Source organism: Trachemys scripta, chromosome 1, assembly GCF_013100865.1.
Source record: "Trachemys scripta elegans isolate TJP31775 chromosome 1, CAS_Tse_1.0, whole genome shotgun sequence".
In the NCBI taxonomy this organism is placed as follows: domain Eukaryota; kingdom Metazoa; phylum Chordata; order Testudines; family Emydidae; genus Trachemys; species Trachemys scripta.
This window is the reverse complement of record NC_048298.1, coordinates 306,881,460-306,897,262: the sequence shown is the minus strand read 5'-3', so window position 1 is coordinate 306,897,262 and position 15,803 is coordinate 306,881,460. Positions and strand designations below refer to the sequence as shown.

Here is a 15,803-nt window from a genome sequence, read left to right as displayed (position 1 = left end):
CCTACATCAACCAAAATATTTAGGTGCCTGATCTATCCCAGTGGTCCACACAGTTCTCTTTAAGGATCAGGGCCTAAAAGTTTTCACTAATCTTTTTTCCCATTGATTCATAGATTCCAAGGCCAGAAGGGACCATTGTGATCATCTAGTCTGACCTCCTGTATAACACAGGTCATAGAAATCCCCCCAAATCATCCAATCTTGATTTAAAAATTGTCAGTGATGGAGAATCCACCATGACCCTTGAGAAATTATTCCAGTGGTTAATTACTCTCCCCATTACAAATGTATGCCTTATTTCTGGTCTGAATTTGTTTAGCTTCAATTTCCAGTCATTGGATTGTGATATACCTTTCTCTGATAGATTAGATATTTGTTCCCCATTTAGGTAATTGTAGACTAATCAAGTCAGTCCTTAACCTTCTCTTTGTTAAACTAAATACATTTTGCTCCTTGAGTCAATCACTTAAAGCCAAGTTTTCTAACTCTCTAATCATTCTTGTGGCTTTTCTCTGAGCCCTCTACAACTTAGCAACATCCTTCTTGGTTGTGGGCACCAGTACTGACCATAGTATTCCAGCAGCAATTGCACCAGTGTCAAATACAGAAGTAAACATAATCTCTTGACTATTACTCGAGATTCCCATTTATGCATCCCAGGATTGCATTAGCTCTCTTGGCCACAGCCTGGCACTGGGCGCTCATGTTCAGCTGATTATCCACCCCCCCCCACCTCCAAATCTTTTTCTTTGCGAACTGTGGGTCATGAAGGAGCGTCTCCTTTTTGTGCGCGTTGCTCCCTCCACCTTTCTCTGTTCCACATTCAGCAAGGCCAAGGTTGCCTGTTTGGTGTGTTTTGGGGCGGGGGTTGGCTTTGCTGAAACTGACTGGGTTTCACGGCTGAACCTGCCTACCCTAGCAGGGAAAAGGAAGACCTGCCTCAGAATCAAGTCTCCAGCAGGCAGGTATCTACAGCTTCCCTGACGCACGTGGCACAGCTAGAGCCCGGGGCACTGGGGTAGAGGAGGCCTCTAACAGCACAGCCCTGTATAGGGCGCTGCGGAGCAGCACAAACCCCGTGGATCTTTCGCCTCCGCTTTTTGGCCCCGCTCTTCTCCCGTCCTTCGCTCAGGGAGCAGAAACTGAGGGTCAGGGCAGAGTGAGAGCCACGGCTTCCAGACTTGCTACTGAGCATGCGCCAATCGCTGGCGCACGTTCAGCAAGGGCAGAGCCTCGCAGGAGGCTGTTTCTGACGCGACAAGGACCTGGGCCCGCATCGAGACGCTCTCGTCTCCTAGCAACCGGACGCACTGCTCCCTCCCGCTCCGCTCGCCGCGGTGCATTATGGGATGGGATCGTGTGAGTGACCACTGCCCGGAGCCCGGGTGGTGCGGGCCTGTTAACGGCTCCCCTGCTAGCGGGGCCGCAGGGCGGGCTCCCGGACAAGGTAGAGGGCTGAGCGGGAAGATAACGGGGCTGGGGTCGATGCAGGAGCAGCTGCGGAGCGGGCTTTGGGCGGGGGCCGTACTGGGGAACCGGGGGCGAACGGCGCATCGCGCCGTTACAGTCTAACGGTTTCCTTCCCCTCCCCTCCCCGTGCCGTGGTCAGTCGCCCTGGCTCTTTGGGAAGGCGCCCATGTCTCCCGCGGTGTCTGTACGCGACGTACCGCAGTGGGGCCCCTCGCCCTCCGGCTGGGGTAGGGGCGGGGGCTCCACCAGCCCCCGGCTCTTCTCTGTCCGGCATCGTGTAGCGCTGGCGAGGGGCGAGCGTTCAGAGACCGGCGTGTGCGAGCTTCAGTTCTGTCTCCCTGCCACAGATACAGGCATGGCAAGACTAGCGCATCGGGCCAGTTATTAGTCCGTTCTCCTAACCCCGGGTACTTCGAATCTGCTCAGAAGCTCTTTGACTGCAGCGGGGCTTGTTACTTTTTCAGACAGACTAGATTTCAAGGGGACGGTGTCCCTTTAAGTCTGTGTTGAAGCTTTTTGTCAGGTTTCAGAGTAGCAGCCGTGTTAGTCTGTATCCACAAAAAGAACAGGAGTACTTGTGGCACCTTAGAGACTAACAAATTTATTAGAGCATAAGCTTTCGTGGGCTACTGCCCACTTCTTCGTTATGCATCCGAAGAAGTGGGCAGTAGCCCACGAAAGCTTATGCTCTAATAAATTTGTTAGTCTCTAAGGTGCCACAAGTACTCCTGTTCGTTTTTGTCAGGGTTTAATTTGAAACCCGCTGAAGTCAGGGTTCGATTTCAGTGAGGTTTGGATTAGGTCTGAAGTTCTAGTTCTTGTGAACGAAAAAAAGCTTAGTACTATTCATAATTTTACAATTGTAAGCAGACTTATGCTGAGAAAATATTTGGCATAATTAATGTTTCTCAGGTAAAAATGATGCAAAATGTCCACCTGGCACCTAAAGCAGATGAAGATGATCTTTATTCTGGCTACAATGACTATAACCCCACCTTTGACACAGAGGTAAAACTAGTTACCATTTCTCAGTTATATATGTGTATGATATAAGGCAATCTTCACTGGAGTTGGCATTCTGATAGTGCTTTAGATATGATCAGAAACAAACCAACAAGCATCACTGCTTTGAAGTTAGTTTTCTTCCACCCATCCATCAAGATTTATCAAAAGTCTCAGAGATCATTTTGAGTGGTTATAATTTCATTGCCGGTTTTCTATTGAGATAGTTTTGTTATGCACCTTCAACCAGTGTCTATTTGCTGTGAAGATTAGAATTTATGAAATATTAAATTGTAACAGTTTAAAAGCAGAGGTTTAGTAGGTTTGTGTTTTGGCATCTGGGGTGAAATCCTAGCCCCATTGAATTCTATGGGAGTTTTGACATCACCTTCAATGGGACCACATTGTGATTTTCTTTGAGTCAAATTTACATATTAAATTGAATAAAATCAAGAATTTATCAAAATAAAATTATATTTGGAAAACTACTGTTGCATAAAATCATTTTAACCCAATTAAATAAGAATGCAGACTAAGCATTCAGTTAATAGCTTCTATTCAATGTTGAACTACTTGAACTTCTTGGGTCCAGTATTCTAGAACTCATTTCTTTTGCCCTAAAGCTGTCCCTCACCACATGCACCTATATATTTCTATGATTCCATGATTTCATAAGTCATGTAAAATAGGGCTTTGGAGTGGAGCCCGGAGCTGGAGTGTGGAGCAGCTCCGGAGCAGTGGAGCTGCAGGTTTTTGCCTGGAGCTGGAGCGGAGCCGGAAAAAGACATAATAGGTCATCTAGTTCATTGATCATTATAGCATATTGAAAATACACTATGTCCTCCTCCATAAGCTAGTAAGATTTATACTACATCCTGCATGTTTAAATATATAAATAGTGGAATACCCAATATATGTTTATGGAATAGCAATATGAGATGCACACTAGGATCAGTTAAGCATTCAAATTAGTGCCTGTACAGCCCTTTAGACAGAAATAAAAATGCTGTGTATGGTAACTACTAACTATTATAAATCAAGCTCAATTTCCTCCCAGTGTTTTACTATTCTTCAGTGGTTACTCTGTTTTGACATTGTTCTGTGTAAACTAAAAGTTCTTTTAGTGGTATAATCATAGCTTATTGACACTACAAACTGTAATTTGGCAATATCCAAGGGCATCCGAACACCGGAGCTAGTCCCCCACAGTGGAAATATTGGGGGCTCCACCCTCACATATACTTTTGCATGCCTGGTGGGGATGAAGGGGAGGCAGAGGTGAGGGTCAGACCAAAAGGGGCTGAAGGGACTGCTGCAGGGCCCAAAATCAGGCCTGGGAGCAGATAGGAACCCCCAAGCTCCCTTTCCAGCCTGGAACTGGCTTGCCCACTCCCCTCCCCGCCCACCAGGCAAGTCTCGGTATCTCCCCTCACTCCCTCTCCTATTCCTCATCTCCCAGGCAATAGTAAAGCACTGTAGGAGCAAATTACTTATTTTTATTTGTTGTCTTTGGATAGTTCTTACATTTTTGTTTTGTTTCAGGATTTAGAAAATGACACAGCTTTTCAGCAGGCTGTGAGAACTAGTCATGGTAGAAGACCCCCAGTAAGTAAATTTTAAAATATATTGCAATATTTCTAAACATTCTCAGGAGATCTGGATTCTAATCTTGGCTCTGCCACCCACTGCCTTTGGGCAAGTCTCCGTCTCAGTACATTTCTAAAATGATGATAGAATGTTTAGCCATTTATGTGAGATACAAGGCCAAAATTATTAGAGCTACAGCATGAGATTTTAAACTTCCACCATACAGTAAGTATGGTTCTTATAAATGATTATTTCTTAAATATGTGGATGGGGAAAAGTTAGCCTGTGGAACCTTTGCCAGAGGATGTTGTGAAGGCCAAGACTAACAGGGTTCAAAAACGAATTAAATAAATTAATGGAGGATAGGTCCATCAATAGCTATTAACCAGGATAGCCAGGGATGGCATCCCTAGCCTCTGCTTGCCAGAAGCTGGGAACGGGCGACAGCGGCTGGATCACTTGATGATTACCTGTTCTGTTCATTCCCTCTGGGGAACCTGGCATTTGCCACTGTCGGAAGACAGGATACTGGGCTTTGGTCTGACCCAGTTTGGCTGTTCTTGTGTTTATCTGTCAGGGGGTGAGCCTCTCCAACACACCCTTATGTGCCTTCCCCCTTGGGTTCTTTCAATCAATTACCAGATTTACATTGACTCAAGAGCATGCACCCCTCTGTGGAGTCTGATTTATTAAGTTTCTACAAAGTGTGACTTACCTGGAGGAACTAACAAAAGTCACCTTGCTCTGGCTCCTTATAAGACTCCTCGTCAGTTCTTTGTCCCATTTCAGGAGACCTCCTCCTGGAGCTGAGGTTATGCTTCAAACAATCCCTCCTGGGGCAGCAGGATATATATTAATGAAACAGCCAGCCAGTCAGTCTCCTCATAGCAAGAGCCTCAATCCTCTTTCTTGGGGCTGGGTTATAATTTAGCCAGCTGTAGGGCCTTAGCCAGCTTCTGCCTCAACTAGCCCCTTTTTCATCAGTTAATCCTGATGCTAGCAGGATCCAGCAGGCAGCCTTCTTACTCTCTTCAGTGTTTGCAGGCAGCTCCCTGAGATGACAGAGGAGACAGCATTTATGCTGGTCCCCTTCTCCCAGCTCATTCCCAATTGGTGGGGGAATGGTGGAGCCTTGCTCCACCCTCTCTGCAAGGATCCTGCCCCAGGCCCTTAAAGATACAATGACAGGATTTCCTTCCAGGCATTGTTCGTTCCCAGGACCGCTTCCTCTACATATCCCATCTAGGTCTTTATGTTGGATCCTTCAAATCCTTAAAAGCGACATGGCAGAGTGGCCTGACCTTATTCCTATATAAAAGGATAAAATGAGCCAGATATTGATTAGAATGAAATGACAGATTCTAAAGAGTCCCCACATAATGCATCCATTCAGAAGGAAGTTGGCCTTGGCATACCTCAAGGGTGGAATGGAGTATAATATACCAAACTCTGGAGTGTTGTTACAATTTAATTTTATTCAAATAATGTTGGTTACTTTTATTTAGTTATGACTTCAAAACTCTTACACCCTTTTTCAAAATAAATGGAAAATTGATATGTAGACCCTACTTTTGAAATTTGTATTCTGTTGTAAGGACTGTGTGCTTCTAAACAAGATCTGAAACCGTTAAGAATCATGTGCAGTTTAATCACCAGAAAGGTACATACACCTCTACCTCGATATAACTCTGTCCTCGGGAGCCAAAAAATCTTATCGCGTTATAGGTGAAACTGCGTTATATCGAACTTGCTTTGATCCAGCGGAGTGCGCAGCCTGCCCCCCCCCCCACCCCGCCGGAGTACTGCTTTAACGCGTTATATTCTAATTCGTGTTATATTGGGTCACATTATATCGGGGTAGAGGTGTATTTTAAAGAGGGAGCTATGATTTATATGAATAAAACTGAACATAGAGACATCACTATAGAACTTTCTGTACTTTTTTTAATGTATGATCATTTCTGTGAACTTGTTTTATTAACCAATGTAAAAAAGACTGAGTAATCTCATTTGGATTAATTATGGTTTGTTTGGTTTTTTTTTACCAAGATGACAGCCAAAATTCCAGGCACATCAGCTTCACGACCTTTAGCTACTGGGTTTGGGGTAAGTTTTAGTTCTGTGTTTTAAACTTAATCAAAGAGAGGCTCTACCTGGAGTCTTGCTTGAGTCTATACAATCCTCTAAAGCCTATGTACGGTGTTGTCTCTTTTTGTCTCAATCCTTTCCTCCAGTGAGCCACACTCATTGCTTAACTTTGAATATCAGCAGCTGTGCACTTGGATAAGTCACAGTTACTGATTTTTCAAGATACACGACAGTGCTTCCTAGGTACTGAATTGGGGGCAGAATCCAACATTAAAGGTTTGATTGAACTTGTTTTGAAATTGATGGGAAGGCTTCCATTGATTGCAGAGGGAATTGGACTGTACCCTTTGTGTTTATGTGGTGGACAGTTTTGGAGTATGCTATAGAAATTGCATGATGCTAAGGTAAATATTAAATTTTAAAGAATTTTCAAATTACATTTAATTTTATACAGATTTCTTTCTAGTACTTAAACCCTAAATATAGACAAGATCATTTGAATAACTAATTATTAATTACTTTAATTATAGCTATATTTGATGCCTAATTTCTCTTCGGTCATCTTGTGGCTCCCACTGCCATTGCAAGATTAAATTGGAAGGAACATTCTTGAGTGCTTTTTATCTAGTCCTATTTAAATAACTCAAGCAATGGAACTACCCTTATAAACTATTCCACAGTGCACTGGACTTCAGTTAGGAAATTATTCCCAATAGTCATAATTTTCCTGTTGTCTAATTTGATGTCATTACTTCTAGTTACACTCTCTCGGAACACCTTAAAATTCCTCATTCTCCTCAGTGTTTAGATCCTTTAAGTATGTGCTTCTCTAGACAGGTATATTGCTTTAGCTATCTCTTAGGCAAGCTCGCTGGTTAGAATTTTCAAAAGCGCCTAAGTCCCATTGAAAGTCACTGAACTGTAGGCTTTCCTTTGTCCCTGCCCTTTGATCTGGACACACCCCTTTACCAGATTATTTCCCCCACACACACACACTCATAGTTGTGGATATTTGGTGTAGGAATTAGTGGTGTTTGGAGAAATTAGTTTAGTAAAGGGCTGTGTGCAAGGGGCAGTTCCCATGGTAATGGAAGGCTGGCATTATTATTATTTGTATTATAGCAGGTAAGGGCTCCAGTCATGAACCAGGACCCCATTGTGCTAGGCACTGTACAAACATGGAACAAAAAGACACTCCCTGCCCCAAGAGTTTACAGTCCAAATATAAGACAAGAGAAAAAAGATAAATATAAACAGACCAATGAGGAAGTATAAGGAAGCAATGAGACAAAATGGTCAGACTGGTACGCTGTGGTCTCAGCACTCCAACAGTCTAACTGTTGTCAATGTTTTTGTAGGCCTCACTGAAAAGGAGGATTCTGAAGGGGCATAATGAGTTAGTTTTCAGATGTTTATAGGGAGCTTGTCCCAAGCATGCGGGGTAAATTTGGGAGAAATCATGAAGGTGCTTGAAAATTTAACAAGTGTTCAATAAAGGCTGACATAATGAGATGATTGGAGGCAGGAGTCAACCTTTCAATACTGGAAGAGAGATGATAGGTAGCACGTGAGATGTGTCATGAAAGGCCTTGAAAGCGAAGACAAGCAGCTTATGTTTGATACAGTTGAGAAGAGGAAGCCAGTGAAGGGAATCAACAAGATGAGTGACATGGTCAAAGCAGTGGGCTTGGAAAATGATCTTTGCAGCAGTATTATGAATAGATAAGAGTGGGGCAAGATTGCATTTGTTAAGACCAGAAAAAGAATGATGCAGTAATCAAGATGCAATATAGTGAGAGTACAAGTTTTAACTGTGTGGCTAGATAGGAAAGGATGTATCTTAAATATCTTATTCAGAAAGAATCTCTAGTGAGACAGAGTTTAAACTGTGGTGCATGATCTACGGTATACAGTAGTTATCACAACAGTAAGGTGGGGGCCTGTGGGTGGAGAAGTAGATGGTCTTTACTATTAGGTGGCTTAACTTTTCATTCACTTGCTGTCGTGTGTTATGCATGCAGCAGCCGTTACTGTTTATAAATGAAGATGCTTAAGTGGCAGGGAAGGGGGTAGAAGTGTATCTGCTGATGGAAAACATATCATCAATTATCTGTTGCAAATTAACCCTTGTATATCTTTTCTGTTGTAGGCTAAAATCTGGCAGAAAAGCATAGCTCACAGTGAAGAAGCTTTTATGGGCACCTGGCCCCATTTTATCAGGTTTAGGTTAGGGATATAAAATGTTAACTGGTTAACTGGCCCTCAGCTGACCCCAGCCCCATGGCTGGCTCAACGGCCAGAACAACCCCAGCTCCTCCCCCCTTTAATTGATTAACCCTTTAACCAATAGAATTTTAATCGTTTAAATGGTTAACTTTTTAAACAATATTTACATTTCTAGTTTAGGTATAAAGCATATAACTTATAGTTATAACATGAACAACAGCCAAAGTCCTCCTAAATCTAATTAAAAAATAAAAACTACCTATTGTACCAGGTCTATCAGGATACACCTCTCTACTAATTTTTGTGTTGATTGACAATTAAAAAAAAGTCAATAATGAAATGTACAATTGCCATGGACAAATTTCAACCAGAGCCCATTAAAAAATGGTGAACAGAGACTAAACAAAAAGTATACAGAAAATTCAAAGGGCGTAAATCTGTGAAATTTTACAAGGCTTGTCTCTTACTTCTAGAGAAAAACAGGGAATTTATTTAAATTTTAAATCCATTTTATAACTCAACCATAACTATGGAGTTGTTATCATGTACCTTCATAATATTTATGCCCTCCAATAGAAGCATATCCTGACTCAATGAAGTCAATGGGAGTTTTGCTATTGATTTCAAGGGGAGCAGGATCATATCCTAAAGTTGTACATTCATGAGACAGAAACAACTACGTATTTAAGTATTTATAGTTTTGGTTCTAAACTTCTAAAGTAGAAAAAGAGCCTATGATTCTTAATTTTAATATTTTTTTATTTTGGTAGTCAAAGACCGCATTATCGTCATCAATGGGAAGACCAATGACAGGAGCTATACAGGTAATATTTTATTTACTTTGAGTGTGGGCTCAGTACGCTGAAGTTATACTGTGAACGTTCTCTTTTTAATGCAAATGTTCCAGGAGGTGGATATGCTGTCTCTTTGCCAGCTGTGAACTCTCCCAAGCTTGGGGATTTCTCAGCTACTGAATTACAGCTGGTTTCTAGACAGCTTGTGCCTCTTTGTCTTGTCCAATTCTACTCAATCTGACCCCTAATTTCTCAGGGCTCTCAATCCTTGCTGCCCAGGAAAAAAAAGAACTCTTGACACTCAGCATGACAGCATGTGACAGCACATTACAGACCCACTAGTTTAACAGGACAGCCCTTAAGAAGAATATTTTAAAAATCAGAGACAGTTATATGGCATATGTTAAAATTATCGGCAACAAAAACAAAAAGGATTAGGGTTATCTATGTAAAAAGGCATTTGGAATAAGATATGTGAATAAAACAATTTGTTTGTAACTTATTACTTAGAAATAATTCAGTTATGTATTTTGCTACTGTAGAGTCTGTTATAGTATACCTAAGGGTTGTGAAAGACACTAGTCAGCGTAAACAAGGCTTACTGATGCTAGGTCAGGCTGTATCAACCATAAAGTATGCTTCCCACTTATGTTCCAATATGTAATTTATCCCCCTGCTTTTCCCCCATTTTTGGTTTTCAGAATATTTTCAATTATAAAAATGTCTTTTTCTTTTAATTTAAGGATGGAGTTGCTCGACCTCTGACAGCAGTTCATGCAGCAGGTTACACTAAAGCAGCCTTGAGAGGTAGGATGGATAGAATTCATTGTCTGTCGTGGAATTCACTGTCTGTCGTAGAATTTACTGTTCTCAGTGCCATGTGTTAATTTGCAGGTTCTGTATTTGATCCCCTTGGTCAAGCAAGAGGTCCTGCTCCTCCTTTAGAAATGAAAAATGAAGATACGTATGTAGCCATGTTTTTGTTGTTCTGTTTTGCCACAAATGCTTTCGGTGTTCTTAGAAAAATCACAACAACATGGTACTCAGGAAGCCTAAGGGCCAGATTCTCTTTCTGCAGGAAGAGGCCCAGATCTTGCAAACATGCACAAGCTTAACTTTACTAGATTTCATAGAGTTCAAGGCCAGAAGGGACCATTAGATCATCTACGCTGTCTTCCCTATTAATTGTCACCCAGATATCCTTATGTTCAGTCTAGTTATTTTAGATCGACTAAAGTATTTCGGTCCTTGGGAAGCTAAACTGTTATGTACCCCAGGCAAAGAACAAAAGAGACCGAGGTGCTGCCAATGCCTGAGGCCCCTGCAGTGGCAGGGAATTGATTACGCCCAGGTAAGCGTAGCAGGCGATCCACGCTCCATGCTACAGAGAAAGGTGAAAACCCCCTAAGTTTCCTGCCAGTCTTACCTAGGGGGAAAAAATTCCATCCCAATCCAAAATCTAGCCATCAGTTTGACCCTAAGTATGTCAGCAAGAAACTCCAGCCAGGCATCTAAGACGATTCTCTGTACCATCTCAGAGCACTGGTCCAATCTCTGATGGTTCAAAAGAAAGTGAACCCCATCCCCACCCTAAGAATACATTTGACCAGTAGTGCATCAGGTCAGGAGATTCCGTCCTGTTCCCTGCAGGTGACCTGCTGACGTCCTGAAACATGGGGTTTGATTATTTTCATTGTCCTAATGTGGAGCAGCAAGTATTAAGAGTAGGGGTGGGCAAACTTTTTGGCCCAAGGGCCACATCTGGGTGGGGAAATTGCATGCAGGGCCATGAATGTAGGGCTGGGGCAGGCAGTTGGGGTGCGGGAAGGAGTGCGGTGTGTGTGGGAGGGGGTGCGGTGTGCAGGAAGGGGCTCAGGACAAAGGGGGGTGCAGGGAGAGGTGTGGAGTGCGGGAGGGGGCTCAGAGCAGGAGGTTGGGGTGCAGGAGTGGTTTGGGGTGCGGGCTCCAGCCCGGTGTGTCGTACCTTGAGTGGCTCCGGGGTGGCAGCGGCGCGCAATGGGGCTAAGGCAGGCTCCCTGCCTGCCCTGGCCCCGCACCGCTCCCGGAAGTGGCCGGCACCAAGTCCCTGCAGCCCCTGGGGAGTGGGCAGAGGGCTCCATGTGCAGCCCTCACCTATGGGTACCTCTCCCGAAGCTCCCGTTGGCCGCGGTTCCCCGTTCCTGGCCAATGGGAGCTGCGGTGGGGGACGGTGCCTGCAGTTGAGGGTAGCGTGTGGAGCCCTCGGCCCCCACCTCTCCTAGGGGCTGCAGGGACGTCGTGCTGACTGCTTCCGGGAGCAGCGCGGGGCCAGGGCAGGCAGGGAGCCTGCCTTAGCCTTGCTGCGCCACAGGGGTGGGGTGGCAATCCCGTGGGCTGGATCCAAAGCCCTGATGCGCCAGATCCGGCCCTCAGGCCGTAGTTTGCCCACCCCTGATTAAGAGCACGCTCACAGCAATGCAGGGATCCTATTCTATTCTTTCCATGGCCATGTAGGAAGGGGATGACCCGGGGAATTCACAGATTCCAAGGTAACCAAGTAATTCAGATTATTCTGTAACAGTAACCTATCCCTCTTATTATTTACTATCCCAGCAATCTGTGTCATCTGTAGACTTTAGGGTGACCAGATGTCCCGATTTTATAGGGACAGTCCCGATATTTGGGGCTTTTTCTTATATAAGCTCCTATTCCCCCCACCCCCTGTCTTGATTTTTCACACTTGCTGTCTAGTCACCCTAGTAGACTTTACCACAAAAGATTTTCTGTAATCGTCTAGATTGTTGATAAAAATATTAAATAATATTGGACCAATGTGATACCACCATAAATAGTACCACTGATTTCAATGAAACTACTTACGGTACTAAAGTTAAGTGTGTCCTTAGGTTTTTGCAGGCTTGGGGTTTGTGTGATTCCTGTTGAAGTCATGGTTGTTCATATCCTGCAGAAAGAGAATAGAGCCTCTAGTGGTTAAAAAAAACCTAGCTTTCCTCCCACCCCACTCTTGTATTTTGTGCTCTGTCCGTGGCTCGGGATTCTGAATATAGGTGTGGCTTTTGTCATCACTGAGTGCTGTGGTACAGAAGAGGATCAGATCCATTAGAGGACTGGAAGAGTACTTGCTTGGCAAGGGATGCTAGTGGTGCTTGTAGACTGATAGCAGGAATTTCAGCGTATCTTCCCACTAGGAAAGACACAGGAAATGTTACCACTTCTTCCCTCTGTTCCTTCTTTCCAGGATCTCATAACCCAAACAGACTTCACCTATTCCAGAACTGAGGTGGTGAATGTTACTAGTCTAGTGTAAATGTTGGATGGTGCTAGATAGAGACTTGGCACAAAGCAGATTGGGGAGGAGGGATTCATGCAGGGCCATTGGGCTTCCTGAATGCCAGGGATAGTGGGACATGCTGCAAGTGGAGAAAGAAGGGAAATAATCAGATTATTACGCAGCTAATTTTTTGTCACAGATTAAATAATTGTGGATCAATCACAGCTTTTGATAAAATCTGTAATTTTGATGAAAAGTTGTGCTAACACTGTTTAAAAAATTATCATTACAAATTGAATTTCTACTTTTGATTAAACTAGCTCTTTAAAATAGTACATATGCGTTATTGGATTTCCAGTGGGTTCTTGAAAGTTTCACCCAATGCATGCATCTATACTATCTTTATCCAAACAGCTCAAGTTGAGGCTTGTTACATTAAGAGGATTAGAGCCCAATAACCCAAACCTCTTTTCTGTCATTAAATGGATCGCTCGCTGAACATGGTAAAACTGCAGGATCTTCTCTTTTTCTTCACTAGCTCACATTATTGATAGAACTTTTGATAGTGCAGTAACAAAGGGCCACTTGTACAGTTGTATTGTCCATTAAGAAATGTCAGATGCTATGGCATGTTAATGAGACCCAGGACAGCTATAATACATTATTTTTAATATACTGTATTCAAAAATATTTCTATTATTACTGGTATTTGCATAAGACAAATGATCCATTATTTACCCAATTTTAGTCCAGAAGAAAAGATTAGACAGTTAGAAAAAAAAGTGAATGAGTTGGTTGAAGAAAGCTGCATTGCCAACAGCTGTGGAGACTTAAAATTGGTAAGTTATCTGGGTTTCATTTGTCTTTTAATATTATTATATGCAGGGACATTTCAAACATGCAAATATGCTTTTTAAATGTTAAATTGACTTTTGGTTGGTCATAAAATTTCCAGTTGTTAAAGTTAGGTTGTCTTAATTTTGATATTGTTATGGCTGATTTTGTGGTCGTGGTCTGCATTGCCACAAAGGAGACAGAAGCTTGATGCTTTGTGTGTGTGTGTGTGTCTCTCTCTCTCTCTCCTCTCCACCCAAGTCAGTGATATTTGGAAATGCTAAGATAATGTGCCTAATATTATATAATGATGATCACTGCTGTCACATAGGGTATGTCTACACTGGCAGAGTTACAGCGCCGCTCAGAGAACACTGAAGGGAAACCACTGTAGTGTGTTCGCAGTGTCAGCTGCCTGCACAATAGCATGTTCACAGTTGCGGCACTTGCAGAGATATTTGGAGTGGTGCACTCTGAGCAGCTATCCCACAGAGCATCTCTTCCTCTTTTGCTGAGTTGTCGGAAGGTGGAGGGGGTCGCGGGGCATCCTGGGTCCTGTCCCAATGCCTCATGATGCATTGCTTCGCATCCCAGCAATCCCTTCCATCCGCATTTGGCGCCATCGTTCAACAGTTTGTGTACTGCGCCCTCTGCTCTGCCTCTTTGGTCTGCAGGAATGGATCCCGCACTGTTGACCAACATGCTGCTTGTTCTCACTAACACGTCACGAGTGGCACTGGAGTTATTCCTTAAACTACAAAGGCAAGAGGAGTTTGACATTGATCTCGCCACGCGTAGTAGCTATGACACAAGATTGCTTGTGGCATTCACGGAGGTGCTGATCACAGTGGAACGCCACTTTTGGGCTCAGGAAATAAGCACTGAGTGGTGGGATCACATCGTCATGCATGTCTGGGATGACTAGAAGTGGCTGCAGAACTTTCGGATGAGGAAAACCACATTCATGGGACTGTGTGATGAGCTCGCCCCAGTCCTGCGGTGCAAGGACACGAGAATGAGAGCTACCCTGCCGTTGGAAAAGCGCATGGTGATTGCACAGTGGAAGCTGGCTACTCCAGACTGCTACCAATCAGTCGCTAACCAGTTCGGAGTGGGAAAGTCGACCGTTAGACTCTTGTTGACAGAAGTGTGCAAGGCCATTAATCGCATCCTGCTCCGAAAGACCGTGACTCTGGGCAACGTGCGTGACATTGTGGATGGCTTTGCACAAATGGGCTTCCCTAGTTGCAGACCCCCCTCTGGACCCTCCCTCATGGCATGCATATTCCAATTCTGGCACCAGACCACCTAGCCACCTAGTACGTTAATCGGAAGGGGTATTTCTCTATGGTTCTCCAGGCGCTCGTGGATCACTGTGGGAGTTTCACAGACATTAACGTAGGCTGGTCTGGAAAGGTGCATGACACACGTATCTTTTGGAACACTGGCCTGTTCAGGAAGCTGTTCAGGGACTTCCTTCCCGGACCAGAAGATCACTATAGGGGAAGTCGAAATGCCCATTAGGATCCTGGGACACCCTGCCTATTCCTTAATGTCGTGGCTTATGAAGCCGTACACAAGTCACCTTGACAGCAGCAAGGAACAGTTTTACAACAGGCTAAGCAAGTACAGAATGACTGTTGAGTGTGCTTTTGGCCGCTTAAAGGCCCGATGTCACTGCCTATATGGGAGGCTGGACCTGGCTGATGACAATATTCCTATGCTTATAGCCATATGCTGTATGCCCCATAATATTTGTGAAAGGAAGTGTGAAAGTTTCACTCAAGGCTGGACCGCTGAGGCTGAATTTGAACAGCCAGAGACCAGGGCTATTAGAGGAGTGCAGTGCGGTGCGGGGCCATAAGGATTAGGGATGCCGTGAGGCAGCAATTTGAAGCTTAAATCCACTAATATTTGTTGCAATGCTTGGGAGTGCAGTACTTGTAATGCTAGGAGGTGATTGTGATTGGTGCAGACGATGCACTGTGAAGGTTTAAGAAAATTGCCTGTTGATTTGCAGGGCTCTGCTTTCAATTAATAAAATAAAGATTGCTTTCAAACCAAAACAATTCTTTTATTAAAAAACAACAACTTGAGAGAGACAAAAAAAAATCAGCACTGAGGGGGAAGGTAGGGTCCCAGGAGGAGGTGGGGTCCTGGGACGGTTAAAGATTTGTGTATGTCCAGGTATCATATCCAACCTTCTCCTTTGTAGTACAGTGCCTCAGGTACTGTACTTTAGCAAGACTAAATTGCAAAGGGGTGGGTGTTGAGTGCAGGGGGTACTGGGAATCTGCAGTGCTGGACTGTGATGAGTGGAATGCAGCAGGTACAGACTGGAGCCAGGAGGTTGATAAGAGTGTGTTGGCAGTGTCTGGGTTGCGCGTGGGAAAGAGTTTTGCGACAGCAGCTGCAGGGGAGAGTGGGTGTAGAAATGCTTGATTCGCAGTGCTAGTAGCGCTTAGAGCGTGTCTGCTTGGTGCTTCATAACGTTTAAAAGCTGCTCTGTGGCTTCGTTTTGGTGTGCCGCA

At 44.0% G+C, this 15,803-nt stretch overlaps 1 protein-coding gene across 1 annotated transcript in view; it reads left to right on the top strand.

Moving 5' to 3' along the window:
- Positions 1 to 1,305: 1,305 nt before the first annotated feature.
- IFT88 (intraflagellar transport 88) overlaps positions 1,306 to 15,803 on the top strand; it is a 93,852-nt gene continuing 79,354 nt past the window's right edge. Inside the window, 8 exon segments of the mRNA XM_034758779.1 lie at positions 1,306 to 1,447; positions 2,383 to 2,478; positions 4,015 to 4,077; positions 6,109 to 6,165; positions 9,144 to 9,197; positions 9,911 to 9,974; positions 10,062 to 10,131; positions 13,187 to 13,277. Coding sequence (XP_034614670.1) covers positions 2,389 to 2,478; positions 4,015 to 4,077; positions 6,109 to 6,165; positions 9,144 to 9,197; positions 9,911 to 9,974; positions 10,062 to 10,131; positions 13,187 to 13,277 — 489 coding nt within the window. The 5' untranslated portion in view covers positions 1,306 to 1,447; positions 2,383 to 2,388.